At 35.8% G+C, this 25859-nt stretch overlaps 1 protein-coding gene across 2 annotated transcripts in view; it reads right to left on the minus strand.

Annotated features, from left to right (window-relative positions):
• fndc1 (fibronectin type III domain containing 1) overlaps nt 1–25859 on the minus strand; it is a 65122-nt gene that overhangs the window by 23620 nt on the left and 15643 nt on the right. For both annotated transcript variants that reach the window (XM_003200712.7, XM_068215651.2), the window contains 11 exons: nt 16878–17087; nt 16606–16704; nt 16391–16511; nt 15756–15943; nt 13318–13425; nt 12577–12765; nt 10232–12232; nt 10008–10123; nt 9355–9466; nt 8904–9275; nt 5194–5343 (listed from right to left, as the gene is read on the minus strand). In XM_003200712.7, coding sequence (XP_003200760.3) covers nt 5194–5343; nt 8904–9275; nt 9355–9466; nt 10008–10123; nt 10232–12232; nt 12577–12765; nt 13318–13425; nt 15756–15943; nt 16391–16511; nt 16606–16704; nt 16878–17087 — 3666 coding nt within the window. The remainder of the gene's footprint in view (nt 1–5193; nt 5344–8903; nt 9276–9354; nt 9467–10007; nt 10124–10231; nt 12233–12576; nt 12766–13317; nt 13426–15755; nt 15944–16390; nt 16512–16605; nt 16705–16877; nt 17088–25859) is intronic.

A 25859-nucleotide genomic window follows, 5' to 3' on the forward strand; every position in this document is an offset into this window, starting at 1 on the left:
TTTCCAATTTATTTTGTTCTGTGTACATGAACACAAATTTGTACGTTGATTATTTTTTAGTTACAGAAAATATTCATCATCAAATTATCTTGTTGAGAACCACAACAGTATTGACAGTATATTGCTAGTGTGACATCAGCCTGTCTGTAGATGTAGTTAAAGCTTATGTAACCAAACCCACTAAACTTAGAAAAGAAAGGAGAGAAAGAAAGACCAATGAAAGTAGAAAGGGTGGGTCTCCAAGTCCATTACACATTAGTCATATGCTTCTATGTGACATCAGACCAGACTTGTGCTGAGTTGTGCAAGATGAGCTTAGCAGGTACTTATAACAATAGCAAAGTGAACTTCTCTGCAGCAAGTTCAGTACTGTAAAGAGTCAATGAGGGGAGAACTAAATTTGCCTGATCATTAGCTCCAGCTCAGCACAACCATTTCTGAGACTCATCTGGCTACTGGCACAGTCTCTTCTTACAAACTGGACCTAAAGCAATGTTCCATAGCTAGGTGTACAGTATAGCTTGTGTGGATTTAATTTCGGAAATATGGAGTATGCTGAATGTGCTATGAATGGCCATATATGGTCAGTCTCGGTAAATGATTTAACGCTGTATTTTAAAGTCAGGTAGCATGGGGTCACATTTTGATTGTGCTAATATATGGCATCTTTGCATACTATCTTTAAATTAATTTGAACCTAATTACTGACCCAAATAAATCTTGGCTTCTTTCTTACTTTTTTTCTCCACTACGCACACACCTTTATCTTAACACACGCACTGGGTCTTGGAGAATTTGGGAAGGAAGCCCAAAGCCACAGACATGCGAGCAAAATTTATAGAGCCGAGTCTAAATACTTTCACTCAGGCATTCTCAGATATTTCCTACTGAAGCTGCCCACATGAAAGAACCTGAGCCCTTAGAGGCCGTAAAGTCAATGGCCTCTGCAAGAGCCTCTACCAACACATGGTAGATAGTATTTGTTTTGAACCTGAGAGTTGATAAGGTTAGTTAAAATCAGGCCATAGGGGAGAGACCTCTAAAAGTCAAAGGTAAACTAAGAGTAACATGATCCAAGTGGTATGGCTAATGGTAAAGCTTTATCGTTTTTATTGTTCCTCCTACCATATTCTCTTCTTTGCTCTTTATTTACAAGTTTGGGGTCAGTGAGATTTTTTAAGTCTATTGAAAATTTAGGTAATACTTTTCAGCAAGACAAATGGGGCAGTAAAGAAATCCTTATATTATTATTAAAGATTACTTTTCAAATAATACCTGTTTTACAGCTGAAAAAACTGAAGAAGCTTTATGCTCTTGTTCATAGTACATCTTTTTTTATTAAAGACTGAAAATAAATGTATTTTACACCCCAAATCTATTTTTCAAAGGCTCCTATAAAAATGTATTACAGTTTCTACAAAATTGGTAAGCAGAGAAACAGCATATTAAAATGATTTCTAAAGTATCATGTGAGATGAAATTTTCAAGTAATATGAAACAGGCTGCTTTACATTTGGTATTAGCATTCATGTTATATCTGCATACTTCTATTTTCTATTATGAAAAGAGCGTGCAATACCAGGGTTTTATGACTGAATCTGTCAATGTGACATGTTTATTCACAGCATAATCTCATTAATTACTCATGTAGCTGAATGCGAATAATTAAGGCATTTACATCTGTGGTAAAAACCTGTCCCAGGCACTGAAAGATTATGTGCATTTTAGTTCAGTTGCATTTACATTGATTAAACTCTGATGTGATATGATGGGGTGACCTGTGCCTCGACCCCCACAAACTGATAGGTGTGAACTAAATGACCCTTTTACAATCTCAATGGGTATTAGCAAAACAACAGCTGAAACATCTGAAGAGGGTCCTGCTGAGCCTCGTAAACAGAATGGTTTGTTTGATGCTAATATAAAGTACTGTCTCACAGACAGTACTTTGAGGCCCCGTTTACACTAATGCGTTTTAGTTTGAAAACGCATAAGTTTTGCTACGGTTACGCCAACCGTCCACACTACGCCGGAGTTCTCGAGCGCCGAAAACGGAGCGTTTCGAAAACGCTGGAGAGGCCGTTTTCATTTTGAAACGCTGCTGCTCCGTCTCAGTGTGGATGATGGAAAACGGAGACATCTGAAAACGGAGGCGGGGCTGCAGACGTTCGCCTCTCTGATTGGGGCTTTTCCTGAATATTAAGTAGCCTAACACACAGTTCAGTCCTGCATTCTCTCCGTGTAAGTTCAGACTTCGCAAGTTTGATCAAGGCTGCAGTCTCTTCTTCTCAGTTTGATATGGAAAAGCAGACTATACCGAGGACACGGGTAAATCTTCAAAGGGAACAGTGTACTTTATAACTTCACTCACATCACCCTGGCTTCGTTGTTTCACTTTCTCAACAATAAAATGTATACATGATTTAAGGAACTGCCTATTTTCATTTTAATATTAGCAACTTAGACAGCAGACATGTTGAGGCGCCGTGCTGTATAAGATGAGCGTCATCTTCACTATGTGGATATTTATAACAAAACGGAGCCGATAACAACTGCCTCCTTTCAATTTCAGTGAAAATACGAAACATCCCCTCTCTTTTGCTGAGTATCAGTTTTAAGAATCGATAATGGCCATTTTAAAAGTATAACATACAATAAGTTTATACATTATAGGAAATAAAGGCAAGCGATAAGTCAATATACAGAATGTACGTGGTTACATTAATCATTAACTTATCTTTGCGCTCAGCCAAAACACGTTACCTGAGAACAAGTAATAGATTCCAATGCCCAAAGTCAGGGAATATGTCGTTAGATAAAGACAACAAGATGAATGAAATATCACGTTTAATAAATATAGTGAGATTAGATCCAGCGGGAGATGCTTGATGAGAAGTCCGACTAGCAGAGCTCTCATCTGGGTACATGGGCTGCAGCGCTTGCCCGAGAGCGTCTGTGTGGTCACGTGATGTGCGTTTTCAGCGTTTTGGTGTGGACGGAGAGCAGTTCAGAAACGCTGGGTAAAACGCGAGTGTGGACGCGGATCGTTTTCATTCTAAAACGCTGTTTTAAAACTAAAACGTACTAGTGTAAACGGGGCCTGAGTTAAGTTACTTGAAGACCGACGGGTTAACATCACTGCTGAGGAACTGCACTATTGATTGTCTTCAATAAAGTCTTCTCTCCGTAAGAACTTTGGTCAGCATACTTATTTTATGTATTAGAGTAATCAAATACATTGGCGAGCCACCCAAGAACGGTTAAGCCAAATACAGCAAAATCTAACAGCACTTAAATGCATTTTCAGAGATTCAAACAGGATCCAATCACTCTGTGTTTTGGTTGTGTTTATTTTTGACAATCCAAACCAGATCTCACTGAAAATGTATGTTTACAAGCTGTTTTGACATCGTTTCACGATTTGTTTCTTATTGATAGTAACAAAACAAAGATTCTTGCAATTGTGTGCTGTATAAATGTAAAAAAATAGGGGGGGTGTCTCTCCACACTATCACCAGTGTGCAGCATCCACTTGGATGATGCGATGACAGCCACAGGACAACGGCGACGATGCGCTCAGCACACACCAGCTATAGGTGGAGTGGAGAGACAGTGATAGAGCCAATTTTGTGGATGGAAATGATTAAGAGGCCATGATCGGTAAAGGCCGATGGAGGGAATTTGGCCAGGACAGCGGGGTTATACCCATACTCTTTACAAAAAGTGCAATGGGTATTTTAATGACTCATCTGAAAGACGGAGACGTATAGCGTCCCCTTCACTTTACTGGGGCATTAGGACTCACACAGACCGCATGTTGAGTGCCCCCTGCTGGCCTCACTAACACTACCTCCAATAGCAACCTAGTTTTCTCGTGTGGTCTTCCATCCAGGTACTAACTAGGCTCAGCTCCAAAAAGTCTTGGACTGCAGGGTGATAATACATCAATTAAAACAGCATAGATTAAAAAAATCAACGTTGGTATTGAATTTCTATTGATTCTTTAAAATGAAGATATATAAAACATGTTTTCCACTGACATACATTAAATATTATAATAACGATAATTGTCTGGTATAGGGCTGGCGGACAAACTATGTATTCCCATATCCTTATAACAATATATATCATGATATAGCACCTCAATTAAATTCTAATAATTATTTATATATTCTATTAATTTTATATATATATATATATATATATATATATATATATATATATATATATATATATATATATATATATATATATATAAAATATCACATTATATATATTATATATATATATATTATAATATATATAATATAAATATCACAAGGATTATTTGTTATATACATCTTCAAGTTTTTACCAAAAAATGTATTCAATCATATGTGATTATTGTTCTCGCTTTATTAACAATCTCAGGGCAAATGTTTGATTAAGAAAGTAGAAATATAAAATAAATATTAATTAAATATAAAACACTTTTAAAACTTACGATTACAGGTGCAACATAAAATATTGCTAAATAAAATACTAAATAAAAACAATGTACTCACATGCTTGCAACTTTCTCACTGCATTGTTATTGTATTATGTTATTTCTACCTTTAACTGAGTTAATCTAAAATTTGAAATAGAATTATCATAAACTTATGTTTGCAACATCATGAATTAAATGATAGAGCATAATCTGAAATGATAGATTTAAAAATTTAATCTATATTATATATATCGTCAGCCCTAGTTCGGTATATACAGTATTCATACTGAACCTAAAGGCAACACTGAAAATTCCCTTTAAGAGCAGCTGTTTTTGAACATTTTGGTGAACTCTGCTAATTGGGTGGAGTTTGGAAGATTATGGCACTACCAAGGGAAACCAAGTATTTGCATATAAATCCTACTTAAGGTCAGCTGTATGCACTATTTTATTTGCTGCTTACAAGCAACACCAAGGGAATGAGCTGCATTTGCCGGCCAGATAAATTTCCTTCACATTCACCATTCAACTCTCCAGTGCCTCACATCTACAGGAAATGCTGAGGTGATTGGCAAGAAATTAACTATGAACAGCCAGTTCAGTGTTTTCTGAGAGGTTCAATCTCAGCATGGTATTCGTGAGTTTGGAACCAAGAAGAACAAATAGTATAGCAATATATATCAGAAATCTAATTATTGTAACTTGTGCTAACGCAAATGTATTACCTGTAAACCGTTTCTTTCCAGTGACATCAAACTCAGAGGAAGGAGTGTTGTTAAATGGCCGTGTCTCAGGAGTGAGAGTCTGTGTTGTGGAAGCCAGTGTTGTGGTAGGAAGTGGGACTGGGATTGTGGTGCTCTCCTCAAAAAGCTCATCTGAAAGATAGAATAGCAATCAAAAACAGGAAGAAAAAAAGTCTGCAGTATGTAGTATCCAACTTCACAGTGGTCCAAAATGATTTTGGACACTCATGCCATATGTACAAATATCGAGCCAAGTAGTGTTTATTTGGAAGAAATTAGATTTAAGGGTCTAATAGTGTTACATTTAAGAGCCACTACATATTACAAAGTCTGAATAGTTAATAAAAGCAGTTGTTTTAAAATGTAAGCTAATGTTAGTGCTCTGTTATAGTCGTGAGAATGTGACCACTTTATTCCTTATGGTTTGAATAGACTTGCCCAGTGATTCCTGTCACAACTAGGAAATTACTATCTGGACAAGCCAAGTAATTATTAAAACTGTATGTAAACAGGCTTGTCCCCGATTGCAGTTTGGCTGTCTTGTGTTCAAACCAGCAGAATTACATAACAAATGATTATAAAACATCTTCTAGTTGTAATTTTAGAAAGGTCATCCAAGTTTGTGCACAGATTTTCATTTTGCAACTTTGAAGCCACTTTAGCATAGAGAAAAATGGGAAAGAATGTACCTCCTTAAACAACAGGAAACAAGTGGCATCTTTAAAGTTGGAATTAATAGAGTAATGGGGTACAAATGGCCTTACATGAAGCAAAAGTAAAACAACCTGCTCGTAGCCTGGCAGCCAGCAAACAAAACAATCAACCAAGATCATCTCCATCAGTAACAGCAACATCACATGCCAATGCTGACCATGACCACAACTCATCTCTGAACTGTTTTCTCAGGAAAGCCAGAGGAATACTCTGCTTTAGTGGTACAAATAAATCATCTCATCTGGCACACTTTTAGTTACACTGGTAAACTCAGTAGCAATCAGCAAACTAAATGTTTAGCTTATATTTAGATGCATAATCATTTATATACATACAGATGCAACAAAATATACATTTTAAATCAGCATACAGTAGATGGAAAATCACCACAGCTCTATTGGAAATGCATATCATAGATTTTATTTTGAATGATTTAACCCAACACAAACCAAAGTTGTCTAAAGGAACTGAAAACATTTCAAGATACCACAATATACTGTATGACCCTTAAAATAACAGAACATGGTTTTATTAGTCATAGTTGCTCATTTAAGTATAGTATCGATGTCAGCCCCTTTGCAGCTGGTTAGTTTCCTAATGCTTTTACACATTTTATAAGCTATTCCTGATTTCTCAATTTAAAAAAATGCTGTTGTGTAACCCAGAATACTGCATTGTTTAGGAAATAAGTTAATTTGCAAGTTCTGTAAAAAAAAAAAAGAAGCTTATAAATCTTTATGTTTGGTCTGAAAAATGGTGATGTGAATACCTAATGACCAAATGTCCTTAAACTACATCTAGGAACACATTCGTAGGGGTCATTCACACAAAACACACTTATCAATTCATTGCTTTTCCATTGTTTTTCTATGTGAGCATGTTTTTGATAAGTCAAGTTGATTCTTTTAGAATTTCAAATTTTACAAGCAGCACAGCTCATGAATGTCAGTTCCAAAGCAATAGATCAATCAGAGATTAAAGCTGCATGCTTCTGTTTACAATAACAAGTTGTGACAACTGTTTTATTTGAGAATAACATGGTGGAGTAGGCAATTTTTTACATTTTAGATGCAAATATGTGTTCTGTGTGAATGGCTCTCTTATGGCCTGTTTCCACTAAGTGGTATGGTAGGGTACAATTCGGTACGCTTTTATGGTCGTTTACACTGTCAACAGAAACAGTACTATGCCACTTTTTGGGTATCCTTTTGAAAGGGTACCTAGCACGACAAAAGGGTACCAAAAGGTGAACTTGCTATTGTGCTAATGCTAATGATATTGGTTTACAGAGATACTGTACACTAGCAGTGGAATGAAAACAAAGGAATCGCCATTTTTAAATAAGCTGAGACATTACATCGTAATAATATATACATATAATAACGAGCCATGGTCGACCCGAAATTAAACAAACCATGTCGTTGTCTTGATGAACAGTCACAAAGCTAAGAAGAAGAGTATAATGTATCCGGTGCGCTGTAGTTGTTTACAAGGCCACCTAAAGCGCGAGCGGTTTCGCTTTCTTGTATGAGCTCGCCCCGCATCTATATTTGAAATAACAAACTTCTTAAGCTCATATTACTAACGTAGACGTGATTATTCGATCCTTTCAAAAATAGAGTGTGAGAAAAACGTGAGAGTGAAGTGTGACAAAACAAAGGAGAAGCCCAAAAAACAAGGGAGCAAATGATTCTTTCAGCAACCTAAAACATGAAAAAACAGCCATGTTTAACTATTACAGTATCATCACCTTTTGGACTATTATGAACTCAAAATGATGGAATTACTTTCTAACAAGGTTACATATGCTGGTGAAGAATAAACATACAAATGAAAGGTTTGCACTGCCTTGGCTAAATGCTGTGTGTTGTTTTTGAACCCAAATACGGGCTAAATGTATGCTCTATGTCGTTTTTTCTGTAATTGGTAACATATCGGACACTGTAAGGGGTTGTATGTGTTCATATATGTTGCGTTCATTTTTTTATTTTATTTTATATAATTGCAGATGTTACAGTAGGCTACTTCGCACTGTCATTGATCTGACAGTGCGTAATGAGCATTTATACACAAGTATTTATGTGTATAAAGCATCTGTTTTGTGAGAAGTGCTTCTCGTATGATATGTAAATGACCCAGGTTCACTGCAGACATTTTCTCTAATGAGAATGACGTCGACTGCAACTTTCTGTCATCCACCACGTCCTTCAAATGTGTACCATTGGTACTCTTTGGCAGTAAAGACATGTTACAGGTTACCGAACCATACCGTACCGTATCACTCAGTGGAAATGGGCCATGAGTCTGCTTAACTGACTAATCTTCTGTAAGAGCTCCTACTTCTTCAATTTTCTGAAGATTCAAAGGCCACTGCATTGACAACTGTCAACCAAAAGCAGCAGACACTTTCATGTGTCTTGTTGGATCCGTGTCTACTCACTTTTAGAAAGAAACAAACCCCATAAACTACAGCTTTCTCCACAAAATGAACTAGAATAGGGGAACATATTGTACAATATTGAAAGAGTGACACACCTCCCCTCTAGTGTGACCACTGAGGGGTTGTTTTGTCCTTTATGTGGTTGCAAATCATTGTTTTGTGCTTTTGCCTAGAAAACCAGCTAGCAGTTGTTGCTGTTTTAGAGTGGGCAGCAGTAAGAGGAACACACTTTTTTCATAAAATGTATGCTCATCTCAGGCACAGTGAAAGCATAGCAGAGGTTATTTAAGCATAGCAAGAGGATATCCTTTGAGGTGTACTGTATACGTCCTAACTGAAATTATCCTTGAAATACTGGTTCTAAATTACAGAGGATCAAGTCTTGTGGATACTAACTACATGCCTGTGACACAACTTGCTATACAAGAGCCAAATGCAGTTCGAAACTGGGCCAAAACTTTTCTGTCCACCAAATCCACATCATGCTACTTAATTCTCTTGTAAGAATAACATGAGGTTAGCAGAGGGTTCATCTTACCTTCAGAGTAACAGTTAAGTATTCCTTCTGCATCCAATATTGGTAAACCGTTCTTATCCAATCGGGAATAAAGTCCAGGTGGGCATGTAGGATCAGCAGCTAATGTTGAAGGCTCCACTGTTTCTGTTACCATTTCTGTTGTGGGTTCTGCTGTAGTTGTTGTTGGTGTAGTAGTTGTAGTTGTGGGTGTAGTGGTTGTAGAAGATGTAGTTGTAGTGGTTGTAGTCCTAAGTTTAGGGCGGTCTAAGCCCACAATGGGTTTTCCTCCCACAGTAAGGTACTTGTCACTTGGATTATTCACTGGCCGGCTGTCTCTTCCATGACCAAATAATGCTAATCCTTCCTGGTTTACAAGTGGGCTGCCTTGGTCATCTAACATAACAAGTAGAAATAAATTCTGGTAAAAAGTCAGTTCTATAGTTTACTTAAATTGAAAATGCAAGCTACTCACCAAAAATCGTCTTGCCATCCTCTCCAAGGATAACCTTTCTTGGTCTACCTTTTGAATCCTGAAGGACTCTTCCATTTTCATTCATTAAGACTCCTTTATCCAGGTCTAATATCTAAAAGAGTGAATGAATTTTTTCATAAAGGTGAAGAATCTTTCTTTCAGAGCAAATTGAGACAGTCAAACAGTACTGCTTGAAAAAGTGTCCCTAGGGTCCCTGCCTGTAGAATTTCCATGCCTAGCGAGACATGACTTCTCACTTTGCTTACTTTAAATATAATTTTGTTTGGACTACAGTATTGTGTAATTTATTAGTGTATCCAGACAACAGAAGTCATGGAAATGGACAGTATGATCGTTGTATCAAGTATATTAGTGATTCTAAATTACATTCTGTCTTTTTGTTTAATGAAATGAAATTAACTGTTGAAACCAGAAGCTCACTGTCAGTGCTACATTATTGCTGTAGGTAAAAAGTTCACTTATTAGATTAATCTTTCGTAGTTTAAACATTGAAAACAAAATTAAGTGTCTAAATTAAGTTTGACTACTGTAAATAAATTATAAATTAATATCATTTACTAAACAAAAGAGGTTAATGGATTTAAAGTCATACAGGGCTAATTCAGCAATAATAATGCTCCAAAAAAACACACCCATTTTGTTCCATCAGGACCTGTGATATGTCGTACTCCATTTGGTTTAGGATTTTCATCAGATGTTGAAGATACTTTGCCGCTTGCAGCTGTCAGATTTGGTCGTCCATTTTTCCCTGAACATGGAAATGTATTAAAATTAGTAAATATTTTTTTTATGCACAAACAGAACTTCTTTTACAATAAGTACAGCTTTCACATCCTAGCAGATAACAACAACTTACCTTTCCCAAAACTGGGTTTGTAACTATTGCCCGGAGTGGACGCTGACCGCAGCCTCGATCCCATTACTGGACTGCGAGACTCAGGAGATATATTCCCACTGGAGCTTTCACCAGCAGACAGGCCTTGAGAAGGGCGAGAAACTGAACCCGAGGCGAGTCTAACATTAGCATTACTGCTGGCAGCTCTGTCTCGATCTGAGGTAAGTGGTGATTCTGCTGCTGGATTGTTTTGGGAGGAGGCAGCCGACGTATCCGGAGTGGAAGCGCCTAGTCTTCTATGTTGTAGTGGATACAATCTACTAGGAAACCGTGAACCTTTTAAACGACTTACCACAGGTGAACGGACCCGACCATTAGAAGTTACAGTAGGGAGTTTATGGGGAACTGAAGGAACTGTCTTAAAACCTGTACTCATACTACTTTGTTCCCTATCTACACTTTCATTCTCGAAATTCTGGACAGGTTTGTGAGATTCGCTCACAGCTGTTGTTGTTTTTGGTGCTGTTGTTGAGACTACATCTTTGGTTTGCCTATCCCAGATCTCTTTGCTTCCCTCATATAGATAATCATCTTCATGATCATTACTACTTTTTACATTTAGTAGACTTGGTTTATTCGAGACAGGATTAACTTTATGCTTTGGGTATACAGTGGGTGAAACTTTGTTTTTATCACTAGTGTCTTGAGAGCTGACAGAAGTAGAACGAGAAGGAAATCCTTTGATAATTGGCCTTCCTGCACCTACAGATGAGGCAGACCTACTCCATGGTATCCTGCCATCTTGCCTACGACTGCTTGTAACTATTCTAGAATTTCGGTTTGGTAACGAAAAGGATGAACTTCGTCCTGTTGTAGAAGGGTTAGTCCTTGAAGAAGAATGGGAAGTGGAATCTACTGTCTTTTCTTCGTTATCATCATTTTCCTTTGGTACTGGGAGTTCCTCTGTGTTTAACTTTGTAATTTTTTGGTTTGTATCATGCACTTCTGTTGTATCATGATTATCTGTGCTGGTTCCTGTTGGCAATGTGGATTGTGAAGATGCAGATGAAGATGAATCAGGTTTGGGCTTTCCTGTTTGAAGTCTTTGACCTCTGGTTGAAATACCAACTCTCCTTCCATTAGGATACTTGGCTCCAGATGCTCCTGAGGAAAATCTTCTAGTACCAGAAGATGATGGTAAGGATGATGAAGGGGAAGACACTGAAGAAGATGATGAGGATGCTGAGGAGGAATATGTTGGAGAAGAAGAAATAGATGAAGAAGGTTCTGATTCTTTTACTGGTTCAGGCCTGTTTTCCTGAGGTGAAGCAACTGAAGGCATACTATCAGTGACAGTTATCTGGTTGTGTGATTTTTGTCCATCAGGATAGGAAACCGCTGTTAGGTCCTTTCTTGTAGCTGCAGACTCTTGGTTTAGTGATGAACTTGAAGTATCTTCACTCCGCATTCTTGACCTAGAACCACTGCGAGAACTAGGCCTTCTTAATCTACTAATATCAACAATTGAGGATGTACGAGGGGTCCAAGGAGGACGTTTATCCTCGGATGTTTTAGGGACAATGTCAGAATTGCTGGGTTTTGATTCCTTTGTGTCCGGTGACAATTTTGAATGCTCTTGTGTTTGTGGTGATGCATTGTTACTCCTCTCTGGATTTGTGTCCTCAGTAGCCTCATTTGCTCCGGTCTTCTCTTCTATTGGACTGTCTGCTGTTGGCTTCTCCTCATCTTCTCTATCTTTGGTATGAGTGGAGGATGTATGCAAGTTTGATTTTGAGCCTCCGTTTCTGACTGAACCTCTTACAGAGGAGAAGATGCTGTGATAAGATCTGGTTTGCGAAAGAGGGCGACGTCTATTTGTGTTTGGAGCTTGAGTTGTGGTCTGAGTATTGGGCTCTTCCATTTCATCTGGTTCCTGGTAGTCTGATTCATTGTTGGATGATGTTTTTGAGGTACTTTGGCTTGTCCTTTGGCTGTCCATGTTTCTTGTGTGAGTATTGCTAGCTGGAGACAAATTGCAAGTCTTATATAAGATAGTATAAGCAAAAATTAAAAATGTCATCTTTTATTGCATTCGCTCCACATCTATTTGAGTTTCTTTCTTGTCTTGAACACAAAAGAAGATATTTTGAAGAAGTTTGGTAACCGATAGCCATCGACTGTCATCGTATTTTTTCATTAATATTCAAAATATATTCTTTTTTGTTCCACAGAATAAAATAAATTATGATTTTGAAAGTCTTGAAGGGTGAGTGCATGGTAAGTAATTATGTTATGTGATTTATTCCTTTAACCATATTTCTCTAAACAAATGTATGTATCAATTTTTATAATATGGGAATACTTACATGCTGGCATTGAAACAATTATGGCTTTAGTCTGAGGTCCTTGTCCTTTCCTATTGACTGCACGAATCTTGAAGATATATCGGTCACCTGGTGTAAGTCCATCTATAGTAGCAGAAGTGGTGGTGCCTCGATATGTAACTGACTTTGCACCAAATGGTTTCATAGCAGGAGCATATGAAAGGATGTACTCTGGAAGTAGATGTCAAATCAATCAGTATGGTCTATTGCATTTGGATAACATAGCTTATTATTTTCCAGTGAACACTGGGAATACCAAAGATTGGACCAATTAATTTAGGCCAAGGATAACATAGTAAAGAGGAAAGTTCCTTTGGTAGGAACAGGGAATAGTTTTTGTTTTCCACATGTACATTTGTATTGATTTAGCATTACATTCTCTGCACGCCTGCTGGAAAATTTGTAATGCTGAAGAGGCTTATCATTCTCATATATTTTGGCAATACCCAAAGTGGTTTTAGGGAAGACATATGGTCAACTATTAGCAATGTTTTATTCTCCAAATGAAAGTCGTTTTCTGTTCTTTATTTAGGGCATATTCCAAGCGTAATAGCTGACAGATATCTGTATAAAATATTACCAATGTTAAAATACTTTCTCCTGTCCTAGATAAATATGAAGCTACCACTATAAGTGGAACTATAAGTGTGAGTAAAGGTGGGTGTACTACATTAAACTAATACAAATGTTTCTTATGGTCAATATATATCTTTATGAATTTACCTCTCAGTCGCCCATTGGTTTGCTCGGGTGGATCCCAAGTTGCTGTGACAGCAGTACCTTTTCCTCTTAGTGGTTTGACTTCAAAATTTTCTGGAGGACCAGAGGGGGCTGCATAGAGAAAGGTGGAAGAGTGAAAAAACACGGCCAAAAAGTTGTTTACAGCCATACTCTTGAAAAATGTCTAAAAGTTTCCTATATATATTTGTGTGTGTGTGTGTGTGTGTATTTGTGTGAGTGTGTGTGTGTGTGTGTGTGTGTGTGTGTGGAGACTCCATAGAACAGAGAAACTTTCGTCCGCGATGGCAAATGTCCTAATGAGGTCAGCTCCATTACATCAAACATACGTACATGAAAATATTCTGAAAGTTGTAAATTACATGAAAATTATGAATTGCTTGTAACAAATATACATGTTTATAGATGGATCTAAACTCTAAAGAATAGGGCTCTATTTTAATGATCTAGGCGCAAAGTCTAAAGCACATGGCGCAAAAGGATTAGGGGCTTGTCCGAATCCACTTTTGCTATTTTAAGGACTGAAAAATATGCTTTGCGCCCTGGCACATGGTCTAACAGGGTTGTGCTTATTCTCTTAACAAGTTATGGGTGTGTTTTGAGCATAATGATGCACATTTGCTATTTACATGGTGGAACCAAGTGGAAAAACTGAATGCTTTACTAGCGAGTAAATAGTTAAACAGACCATCTGCAGTGCAAGGATCAAGAATGAGCCTCCTCCATTCAGCCTCTTTACTTTAAGTTTACTTTTATTTTCTCCCTTACTTTTGTGGATAAGGTAACGGTGCTGTACGCACTCCACTGAAGACATCCATTAGCCTACTTGTTTAAATTTTTTTTATTAAGAGCAAAGATTTGTTTCAAAAATATTTATAAATTAAGTTCTAATTTCCATCAAAGAAAATAATTAAACAATAAAAATAAAGTGTGGTCAAAAAGTTCTATCCAAACACACATCCTATTCTTATGCCCCATATAGTGATGCATACGTCTCCAAAACCCGACAGGTGGACAAATCTAAACTTGTTTTTTATTAAAACAAATATAAATATGCAGATAATAAATAATACTGCTAATAATAAAAACATTATACAAATTGTCATGAATAAACTGACTGCAAGTCCCCGTCCCCCCCCCCCCCCCCAACACGAAGAAGGCACGCAGGTAGTGGTCCTAATATTTATGTAGAAAATAGTAATTTTTGGATTTGAATCCTTTAATTTTTTTTTCATATCAGAATCAGAATCAGTTTAATTGCCAAGTGTGCTTCACACACACAAGGAATTTGTTTTGGCTACAGAAGCTTCCAGTGTACATAAAGTGACAAGTGACAACACAAAATAAAATAAATATGAAAAAAATGTACTTGTTTTGGACCTGCATAGGTTCATAACTAATGCGCTCTGTGCTGGACTTTAGACCAACTTACAGTGGGTTAGTGGTGCAGTCAATTTCAGTCTCTCAAAATACCACCACACCAACAATGTGCCTTAACACACCTTTTTTTTAGACCGGAACAAATATTAAGCCACAAAGTGGTGCAAATGGATTTGCTATTTAAACAACAAGGCACAAAATGTGAAAATTAGGATTGCACTGGTCTGAAAGAAGCAATACATCGCGGCAAACATGTCTTGCACCTTATTGCGCCATGTGTATGATAGGGCCCATAGTCTGCCTTCAAGATCGAAGTGTCCCAGTCCTGTCATAGAAGAACCAGTTTAGGTGCCATAAAGATCCTTTCAGTTACCTAAAGAACATTTTCCTATTCTAACGAACCTTTTATGGAGCAGAAAGGTTCCAAGGTTGATAAAGGTTCTCTATAAAAGCCTCAATGCCAATAAAGAACTTTTATTTTTAAGGTGTTAGAGTGGAGAGTTTATATAATAAGCAGTGGGAACTCTCTTGAAAAAGAGAAACATTTCTGCCTGGAGATTATTCAGATGGAAACAAAAGACAGCTTTATGTTTTCCAGGGGAATGAGGTCATTCTGATCACTCCAAACAAAAATTCCAAACAGGGAGTAAACAATGACATTACACCGAACAAGGCGGTTACAACATGCTTACATGGTTTAAAAACTGATTGTGAAAGACATGATTGTACTGATTGTATTTGGAGTTGTATGGGTGCACAATATAATACATTGTATTCTAAACATTGTTTATCCTTTGTTTCATGAGAGCATATTTTCAGATGTGTAATATTTGAGAACATGGTTTCAGCCACATCAAATAATATATATTAGTAAATTGACAGTTATGATGCATGTACAGTACAGTTTATTTGCAGTCTGGACACTGGCCTTTATAGTTTGCAGACTATTATGTTTGTTATAATGAATGCTGTCAGAATTTCGCTGCTCAGCAATGCAAACTAAGCAAAACATCTGGGTTAAAGATCTAGGAGTGTAAACAAACCTGATTCAGGGGTTCTCTGGAACACAGATGCACTCCATTTCCCCATATGATTTCCTTGTGAGATACAAATAGAGAACTCGTACATGCTGTCAGCAGAGAGTGTTTCAATCATAAGCCGTCTCTGAGTAGTGTCCTTGTATTCCCATCGAGCAGATTCTCCTTTCTCTCTGTACTTCACTCTGTAATACCTGCACACATTTGTAATTATTATGCTTTAATAAGCCATTGTATTATATTTATATATACACTGTACGAATACACATTATTCAGATATTTAAGATCCGTTCTTGTCTTCTAATAGAATGGCTCAATTTTCACTCAGGATACATAAAATTGATCAAAAGTAGCAGTAAAAACAATGCTAATTCTTTACAAAATATTTAGCATTATTAGTATTCATTTGAACATTCTCTTATTTGTGTCTGAAAAAAGGTACAGTTTAAAAAACAATCCAGTGTTTATAAACTTGTGTCTATCTCCAGTACATTGATCATAAATCGTATTTATATTTTACAATATTATCATTTTTTCTATACCTTTATTAAACACTACTACTGCATCTAAACATACAGTAAGATCTGGACTCTTATATACAGCCCACAAACAAACCAGTATACTAAAAAAACTTAATTTACCTTGATCCCCCTGGTATTTCCTTGTTCTTCTCAACAGGTGGGTCAACCCATGTGATCAGGACAGACTGAGGAGATAATACTCTGACTGTGATGTCCTCTACTTCATCCACAACTTCAGACTCTGACATAAAAAAACAGTAATAAAAAGACTGAAGATTAGCCTCGTGTGAGATAGAATATTTAATATGGTGTCCTTTTGGTTAGCAGTGATATACCTGTAATTACTTTTTTACTCATGGTAGCTGTGTTGATGGGTGCACTCCTCCCCTGGGCTCTGGGTGCCTGCAGTGATACCACATAGACGGACTCAGATGCTAGGAACAGAGGGGGGATACCAGATACGGCCACGTATCATTACACATTACCTGCTGTGGGACATACTGAAGACATGCAATCTGAGCTGCTTACAAATAATGGAAACTCTATTTAGAGGCATACAGCTTGCAAACCTCAAACACCTTTAAAGACCACATTTCTATATTCTTACCCAGTTTGGGCTTGTTAGCATTGCGCTGGTCTGCTTGGTGTTGGCTGAGGTCCACTCTGTGTTTGTTTAGAGGTCTGATAGGAAGCCGTCCTATTTGATGAGGAGGTTCTGGTCCTGATGATGACTGAGGAGCCCTCTGATGTCCTAGTGCTGTCCTCTGAGTTGGGGGCCTCGGGTTAATCTGTGATGAAGTTATAGACACCATCCTGCCTAATGAAAATTAAAAATCATGTTGGCTTTGGAGTTTGATGACCTTTGAGATTCTTTCTTTAAAGAATGAACCATAATATGCACTATAATATGGATAATTAGATTTTTACATGCTTTGGGACAGATTCTGTTGTTTTGACTATTGGACATCATTTTTTTTGACTGTTTTGTTTGTCCGTGTTTGTGTGGCTTTCCTCCGGGTGCTTCGGTTTCCCCCAGTTCAAAGACATGCGATATAGGTGAATTAAATAAACTACATTGGCCATAGTGTACGAGTGAATGAGTGTGTATGGATGATTAACAGTACTGGGTAGCAGCTGGAAGGACATTCACTGTGTAAAACATATGATAAGTTGGTGGTTCATTCTGCTGTGGTGACCCCAGATTAAACCGGGGTTGCACCCCTACTCTTTACGTGAAAAAGTCAGGACCTCGGTTTAACGTCTCATTAGAAAGACGGATAACATTTTTAAGAACAAATACTTACTTTTTTCCAATTGACATATGGGAATTTTAGGATTTTTTTGACAGGCATTAAGGGCCTATGAGTAACTATAAAGTGTTAAGGTATCTCTATTTTGCGATTTTTATTTGAATGCAAAAGGTCTGCAAAACTTAAAAGTTCATGACGAACAAAGTTAGGCTCAATGCCAACTCTACCTCTTAGCTCTTCCCCTTACCCCTACCCCTCATTTGGCACGTTCACATGAATGGGTAGGGGTTGTCCCAATTCTCTTTAGCTTGAAGGTGTAGGGCTAGGGAAGGGTAGACAGCCCTTGAAACTGAGATTTTTCAGGACCACACTCAAAACCAAGGGCTAAATAAATTTCCCAGAAAACACTAGCTACAACAGCAGCATGGCTGCACAAGGAAGTCAGAAAATGCACAAATTAGTATTTTTGTCAATATTACAAATTTTTACAACAAACAAGCATATTTTTAATACATTTATAATGATGTTCATGTTTTACCGTCATGCTTTGAAAAAACCCAGCTAAAATTACAAATTCCTAAATTTATTATACTAAATTTTGCTATCTATAATCCATAATAATAACTCTTGTATAGCAGTCCCACAACATTCTGACACTCGGTGACACTCAAATACCCTGTCAGATAAGTCTAGTGGCAGGGAATGACTTTTTTACGGTGTCTCCTATAATGTTGATGTTGTTTTTGTGTGTTTACAAAGATCAATATAGACTTTGTGTAAATGCACACAATCTTTTTCCACATATCATTATATGATAGCATGATATATGCCTGCAGTGATTTTCTAGAAGTAAAAATAAAAAAAATAAAAAAACTGAAATAACTACACCAGTCTCGATCATCTGATTTCATATGAAGCAAGAGATTGTGATGACATATGATGACGTGTGCAGGTGTTGTAGTGGTGTCTCATTTCTTTGGGGTAAATTTTGAATACCTTCCCCTTCACACTCTGTTTCAAGGGCCAAGGGGAAGGGGTAGGGGTGCAAAAATAGAATAAGGATTGGAAGAAAGAAGGGCACTAAAGCACACAAGCTATAGGTGGAGGGGATATAGGGTGACAGAGCCAATTAAAGGAATGGGATCATTAGGAGGCCTAAATAACAAAGCCATGAATCATAGGATGCCATAATTGATGAAAACAAATAGAGGCAATTAGGCCAGTACACCAAAGTTACACCATTGCTCTTTATTAGAATGGCCAAGATATTTTTAATGACCACAAAGAGTCAGGGCATTAATTAACATTTCTTTAGAAGGACTTTAAGTACAGTTTTGTTTTGTTTTTTGCAAAAAGACCTAAACAGACTGCAGGGTAATCACCCACTGCTGGCCTCACTAACACTTTTTCCACCTCATTTTCCCTGGAGGTCTCCTGTCCAGGTACTGACCAGACCCAAGCCTGCTTTGCTTCAGTGGCCAATCTGTCAGAGCAGTGTGTAATGGAAGGGTTTAAAGAGAGTGTGCTGGATAAAAAGATGCTGCTACAGTGTATGTTATGAGAAAAATTGTGTTTTTTAAACCTTGGATTCAAGTAAACATGTTACAAGTCTTTTTGAAATTAAAGAATGGGGCAGGTTAAATGTGTTTTAGAAAATGATTTGTCCTGAACTTACTTTTAATAAAACTGAACTCATTGTGAGGTCACTTCTAACACTTTACCATGTTTATTTTACATAATCAATCTTACGGTGGTCTTTAAAGCCCAAACATGGCATTCAAAATCTATAATTTAAGCATGGAAATAAATAAAGGACTTTGAACTAAATTAAACAAAGACACGTTCTGATGTAAAATGAAGAAACTTGCAATTTGATGTTAACCAAGTTACAGTAACATTTGTTTAAAAAGGTCAGATTTCTGACCCTAATTACACATAAAGAATATCATTATTAAAGCAACAAAAAAGCTATGAAATTAGAAAGTAATTAATCAACATTAATCAACATTAAAGGGATAGTTTACCCATAAATGAAAGTGTAATTTCTGCCATGAAACTCTTTGCGTGTGCAGGCTGATAGTTCACCTAATCTGCTCCTGCATCATTAGCTATGTTTCCAACCAATAATGCTAATTAACTTTATGCGCAAAACTGAAATATTGCATAAATATGTATAAATAAAGCAGAGTTTCAATCCATCGAGTCAAAGAGAACAAGATCGTCACTTCCTGATTAACTGGTGCTAAATATGAACAGTAAAAAGGGAATTTGCTGCGGAAGAAGAAGTTGCGTGAATCTTTTCTTCACTTAATAAATGACTTGCACCTCAGACGATGATGCCGACATGCACTAAACGCATGGTGGCATTTGAAGGCAGTAGGAACAAATACTATGGATATCAATGGTTACAAGTTTCCAACATTCTTCAGCATAAAATTGAAGTCAGAATTATTAGCCCCTCTGAATTATTAGCCCCCATGCCCCCCACCCCCTCGTTTATTTTTTCCCCAATTTCTGTTTCTATTTTTTTTTACTTATTTCTAAATGTAATAGTTTTAATAACTCACTTCTAATAACTAAATTATTTTACCTTTGTCATGATGACAGTAAATAATATTTTACTAGATATTTTTCAATTTCTATACAGCTTAAAGTGACATTTAAAGGGTTAACTAGGTTAACTAGGCAGGTTAGGGTTATTAGGCAAGTTATTGTATAATGATTGTTTGTTCGGTAGACTATCAAATAATATATAGCTTAAAGGGTCTAATAATTTTGACCCTTTCAAAAAATTAAAAACTGCTTTTATTCTAGCTGAAATAAAACAAATAAGACTTTCTCCTGAAGAAAAAATATTATCAGACATACTGTGACAATTTCCTTGCTCTGTTAAACATCATTTGGGAGATATTAAAAACAAAACAAAAATAAAAGGTAGGCTACTACTTCTGACTTCAACTGTCTCTTAATTTGTGTTCAACAGAAAAAAGAAACTCATAAAGGTTTAAAACATGTGAAGGATGAGTAAATGATTTACTTTTGAACCCTGCTATACTTCAGAGAGGACAAGTCATGTTCACAATCTCTTCTTCACCAGACAACATTGGAGAATATTGTGTAAAATAACAGAGACGTGAAGATTAGCTGAAGTGAGTACAGTTTATAGTCATGTGCACTCTGACTTCCTTTCTCTTATTGCTTTACTATAATCCCCCATCTGACAGGACTTGGCAGGCGAATGAGACAGTCAGACAGTCTTCCTCCTCTCTTTCCTTCAACACACTGCTTCACGCGCATCTCTCCCTCTGGTGCGCACTACATCCCAGAGAGCATAATGAAAAACACTGCCTCTTTTTTCATTTCTTCAATCATTCACAGATGATCAGTTGTAGTCACACTTGTCACACAGGTGGGTTATGACAGTTCAGCCAATGTGGCATTGAAAAGTATGGATATTTTTTGGTCAATGAGAGCCTATTTCACAGTGAGGTGAATAACAGGAGTGTCGATATACAACAAAATTTGATAAAACAACGATATAATAACTTGGCAATAGAACAACAATATGATACACGATTTCAGTGTTATTCAGCGAAGTTTAATAATTTTATTTTTAGTTTTAATTGCAAGGATTTATTTTCCATTTCATACAGATGTACAGTTTCATTTTTGCAGCTTGAAATTAATATTTTAGTTAATATTTCTTTTTCTGTTTAGAATAGAATTGAGCTTTTAATCGTCATATAAAGCATACTTTAGATGAGATGTGTGTATTTGTGTTAATAAAGCATTTATAAACATGCAAAGTAACTATATGCCTGATAAATAAGTTTTAAACATTTTCATTAACAGTTTATTAATCATTTATATGTTATAAATGTAAATAATAATTTTTATTTATTTTACAACTACTCTTTTAAACCACTTTTTAAACTACTCTTTTAAAAACCACCAACTACAGGTTTGTAAATAATGCAACACTTAAATTAGTACAAACACGAAAATGCAACCATTAAGCACATTATATAATGTACAGGTATGTGCTCATAAGTTGGAAATACAGCACCTGTAGCTGTATTTATAAACTGATTGCTAATGTATTATAATGTAGAGCTAATGCTTAACAAATAACAAATGATCTATTTCCCAATGCTTAATAAATGATTTAAAATGTGCAGTTATAATGAAGTAGCGAATAGACAGAACATTTCACTGCTATTTTAAGAGATTGATAAATCTAAATCAAGTGTTTTCATAGTGGCATGTAATATAAATGTGCATTCCTTGTACTGGTCAATATTTATTATTTTAATTAGGTCAGCATTTATATCAGTTATCAGCTTAAATATTTAAATATTTAATTTGTTAACATTTATATGTATCAGCCAGAATGTCCACATCAGTGCATTATTAAAATTTGTATCAACAAAGACTCACTATAAAAAATAAAAAGTTGAGTTAACTTAAAATTTTAAAGCAACCGACTGCAAAGCAATTGTGAGGTTATTCAACTTTAATGTTTGAAGTTGTGCCAAATATTTTTTCTAAGTTGAGTTAACTTAAAATTTTTAAACAACTGGCTGCAAAGAAATTTAGTTTATTCAAACTTATTTTTTAAGTTGAATGAAAAGGTAGGTTTAAGTCAAGTATACTTCATGGAATAAGTGGATTCAACTCAATTAAAAAAAAATATTATATTTCAACGACTGAAGCTTTAAAACTCAATATTTCTTTCCAACCAGTTGCTTTAAATTTTAAGTTAACTCAACTTTTAATGTCTGACAGTGCAGGAAGTAAAATTTACGTCTCCTCAACATATTTCATTATTATTATTAAACAAACAGTTCTAACAGTCCTTATACAATTTTAAATTTTGTTAACAATTTGTTAGTTGGAATTTTACAGTGCTGAAGAGAATAAAAAGAAGCAAAGGAAAGAAGGTAAGGAAGAAACAGCTTCTTGTGTTTCATACAGACTTTTTATGATTGTTTTGGCTAAACACAAGCTTTGCGTGCATGCTGAGGGACAACTTTATGATTGCTTTTGCATCACATGCTGAAAGCATAAGCTCTAACACACTGTATAACCCAACAGTCAACTTTATCAACTGAAATGAGTGTAGTTAACTCAAAATTTACTGAAGGTTGATTCTACTCATTTGAAAACTTTAACTTTAACTTAAATAGAGTAAGTTCACAGTACTTATATAGATTGGTGTTTTTTTTTTCAACTCAAATGGTTTGTAGCAATTGGTTTCCTCCAACAGTTTGAGTTCTGTTCATTTATAGGGTTTTACTATGCTCAAATTGCTTCGTATACTCAAATGGATTAAGTTCACAGTACTCATTATGATTAGTTTTAGAAGTCCTCAAATGGTTTGAGTTACCTTAATTTTTGGGGTTTTACAGTGCAGCATTATTAGCTCTTGTAAAAAGTTAGCTGTTGGTAAAAAGAAATGTCTGAACTGAACTGAAATGATAGCTAAAGCAACTACTTTTGTAGATAGCTATTCTCCCATTCATTCACTGTAAAAAAATTCTACTCAATTCAACTCAGTTTTTAAGGTAATGAGTTAATTAAATACCTCATTACTTCAACTTAAATGGAGTAAGTCCACAGTACTCATATAGATTAATTCAACTAAAATGGTTTGTAGCTATCGGTTCCTCAAACGGTTTGAGTTGCCTTAACTTTTTAGGATTTACAGTACTCAGTTGGCTTGAGTTCTCTTCATTTATCAGGTTTTACTGTGCTCAAAATGCTTCATTTACTCAAATGGACTAAGTCCACAGCACTTCTTAGGAACTTTAATGGTTTGTTGCAATCGGTTTCCTCAAACGGTTTAAATTACCCTAACCTTTTGGGTTTTACAGTGTAGAGTCCAACCAACACAGCTGATGCAGGCTGACATCTCCCTTGCCTTGAAACAGGTATAAAAGATACAGGCCCAAACCTCACTTTTTTTGTCCCTGTCCTGGATCCAAGTTCCAAAATTGTCTTCTGTTCCCACCCCTTGTGTCAGATTTGTTCATCAATTTTACAAATTATCTTTATAATTCTCTCTGTGGGAGGTTCTGGGTGCTATAATAAGCTCCAGGTTGCACTGACTGGACCAGAGTTACCATGTCCATATGTGTATTCAGCTGGTCTACATGTGGATCTGCTCTCAAAAGTTTGTCCCACTTACTTCTACTGCCAAAGTGATGACAAAGAGATGATAGCACAACAATAGTGGCTGTGAAACAAAATTGAGCTTTTCCTGCCACATTCTTACCACATCACGCTCAAGAAACCAATGACATGAAGCATATGTCTTTTGTTAACCCAACGGAAAGGCTAGAGAACAATCAGAGCAACGCTATGGTAACATCATTACAATTGCAATAGCAAAAAAACAAACATGGAATGGATAAAATTGAGCATTCCAGCAGCTCATGTCTGTGCCACACAACCACACACAGACACATGAACACAAACATACACACATAACATGATGTACTCTGAAATACATGCAAAAAAAAATCATACTTCTCTAAAATGTAAAAAAAAATTTTGATTGCTTCAACTGAAGAGAATTTTTGTTAGCTACAAGGAGTGAGTAGAGCTCTCTTGATGTAATCAAGTTTACTCCTGAATTGTGTTGTGGATAAAGTATAGGCTAAATCATAAAATGTCATCCAAGTAATATGACACAATGCATAAACATATATATATATATATACATACATATTATTTTATATTATATTCAGCAGTCTACATGTGTTTGTTTTCACATCGTTTGGGAAATATCACAATATACTATAATATAATGTATATATAATATAATGTTGAACTAACAAAAGATACATTTAAACAGACTTTACGCCTCTTGGTGGAGCTAAATGCATTTTAAATCCCATTATTCCGCATTTTGTCCAGGATATTACACTTAAAATGGATATAAAACTCAAAAAAGATTCACATGAAAATAAGGAAATCACAGTATGCCATTTCCATGTACTGAACACTTGCCTAGGTGTATCCAGATTTTCCTTCTGTGGCACTGCTAAACCTCAGTGTTCACTTATTCAGCATTATAGCCAATAGAGACATATTAACATTTGTAGAACAATGTCAATTGTAAAATTATAAAAATAATTCTTAAAATAAAAGTGACTTACAATAAGTCTACACATGTAATGGTTTCATTCTTTATCATCAAGACAAATAATATATTACTATATACAGATAAAGTCAGAATTATTAGCCCCCCTTTAATTTTTTTCTTTTTTAAATATTTCCCAATTAATGTTTAACAGAGCAAGGAAATTTTCACAGTATGTCTGATTTTTTTTTTTAATTCAGGAGAAAGTCTTATTTGTTTTATTTTGGCTAGAATCAAAGCAGTTTTAATTTTTTTTTAAATACCATTTTAAGGTCAAAATTATTAGCCCCTTTAAGCTATATTTTTCTGATAGTCTACAGAACAAACCATCATTATACAACTTGCCTAACTACCCTAACCTGCCTAGCTAACCTTATTAACCTATTTAGGCCTTTAAATGTCTCTTTAAGCTGTATAGAAGTGTCTTGAAAAATATCTAGTAAAATATTATTTACTGTCATCATGGCAAAGATCAAATAAATCAGTTATTAGAAATGAGTTATTAAAACTATTATGATTAGAAATGTTTTTTTGAAAAAATCTTCTCTTTGTTAAACAGAAATCGGGGAAAAAAATAAACAGGGGGGCTACTAATTCAGGGGGCTAATGATTCTGACTTCAACTGTGTATTACTGCATGTAAATAACGTTAATCAAAGTAAAAGTTAGATTTATTGTCAATTCAACCACATGCACATGTCATACAGTGAATTGAAATTGCATTACTCTCAGACCCTATAGGTGCATATAGTATTAATACAAAAAGTAGAGTTTTAAAGAAAAAATAACAATAAATGCAATTACACACATAATTTAAAATATAAGTAAAAATAAAAATTGTAGACAATACAATTTCAATTAAGAGCACATGGAGTGCAAATCAGAGATGTGCAGATGCAAAACAGTATTTAGAGTAAAAGGCTTGTAAATATTATAAAGTGACAATGTCTTAATAATATACAGGGAGATAGTATGAGGTAAGTAGCAGTCCTGAATTATAAATATGATAAAGTGTCAGTGTGTTAATAATACACAGGGAGGTAGTATAAGTAATATTCTGTGAATAAGGAAGAACTCACGTTTTTAAACAACTAGTATTTTAATGTTAGGTAGCATTTAGTCATTAAGTTAACTTCTAGCCCCACACATCCCCAAATAAAATCATTGTAATCTGTAGCATATTTTAGTGAGGTGTG

The sequence above is a fragment of the Danio rerio genome, chromosome 20, assembly GCF_049306965.1.
Source record: "Danio rerio strain Tuebingen ecotype United States chromosome 20, GRCz12tu, whole genome shotgun sequence".
NCBI classification, from domain to species: Eukaryota; Metazoa; Chordata; class Actinopteri; order Cypriniformes; family Danionidae; genus Danio; species Danio rerio.